Source organism: Arabidopsis lyrata, assembly GCF_000004255.2.
Source record: "Arabidopsis lyrata subsp. lyrata unplaced genomic scaffold ARALYscaffold_2, whole genome shotgun sequence".
Lineage (NCBI taxonomy): Eukaryota > Viridiplantae > Streptophyta > Magnoliopsida > Brassicales > Brassicaceae > Arabidopsis > Arabidopsis lyrata.
The window spans coordinates 11,172,193-11,173,393 of NW_003302554.1; the positions used below are offsets into that span (position 1 = coordinate 11,172,193).

The 1,201-nt window shown below is 29.2% G+C and overlaps 1 protein-coding gene across 1 annotated transcript; it reads left to right on the top strand.

Moving 5' to 3' along the window:
- Nucleotides 1–257: 257 nt before the first annotated feature.
- On the top strand, nt 258–1,201 carry LOC9323106 (agamous-like MADS-box protein AGL28). Its single transcript, XM_021035910.1, is given in 3 exon segments — nt 258–569; nt 855–1,152; nt 1,155–1,201. Coding segments are annotated over 3 exon segments (657 nt in total).

Sequence of the window (1,201 nt, forward strand, 5' to 3'; positions counted from 1 at the left end):
TATGATAAATATATGATTATATGACAGCTAAAATATAATAATTATATACCTTTTATTGGCAAAATGTGTAAACCATTATATACTCCAAGAATGGTAATCTATAATTGTATTTCTAGTAAATCATAATAGGAAAAGATATTTACTTTTAAAAATTAAAATATTTACTTGTAAAATTTAATTTATAAATACAAATGCTTATTATCTCTAATACTCTAATACAATCAATTCACTTTTACTTTGTTCATAACATCTAGAAAATGGTGAGAAAGAATCTTGGTCGTAGAAAGATAGAGATAGAGAAAATAAAAAATCAATCAAACCTTCAAGTTACATTTTCAAAGAGAAGATCTGGTCTTTTTAAAAAAGCCAGTGAACTTCGCACGTTATGTGATGCAGAAATTGCGATCATCGTGTTTTCCCCAGGTGGAAAAGTTTACTCGTTTAGACATCCAAATGTTAACGTTTTACTTGAACACTTTTCAGGACGTGTTCTAAGAGATAACAACACAAACCTTGTTGAAATCAACAGAAAGCTCTACATTTAAATGCTCAATGATTCCTTAACTGAGGTAAATCTCAATTGGTGGCAACATATAATCTTTTTTTCAATTTTGATAATAATTAATATATAACTGTTTCAAAAAAAAATTTTGATTTGAAAAAATATATGCATGGTAAAACTCCTTTCCAAGATTTACACAATTTCTCTTTGATTTTAACATTCTACCCAAAGATTTTTAATAAGTGATACACTAGAAAAAATCGTCTCGTTTTCTATTTGTGTTTAATTCATGGATCTTCTTTACACATTCATATTCATGATTTTAATTGTTTAAAATACGATTTTACTGTAGGTGATGGCCGAAAAAGAAAAAGAACAAAGGAAGAAGCGTTCGTTAGTCCAAAATGAAAGAGAAAACAAGAACGCTGAGAAGTGGTGGGAAAAATCTCCAAAAGAACTCAAATTAACTCAATTAACATGTATGAAACATGTTCTTGAAGATTTGAAGAAGAAAGTTGGTGAAATAACCTCTTACGTTTTTCAGACAAACCCAAACTATTATGTCGGAAGTTCTAGCAATGTTGCTTCTCTAGCGACTGTTAGTGGTGGTAATATCTCCACAAACCATAATTTCTTTGATCAAAACGGAATCCCTCTCCTTTTCAAACGATGCCGTTTGGATTAGATGTTATGAATTAG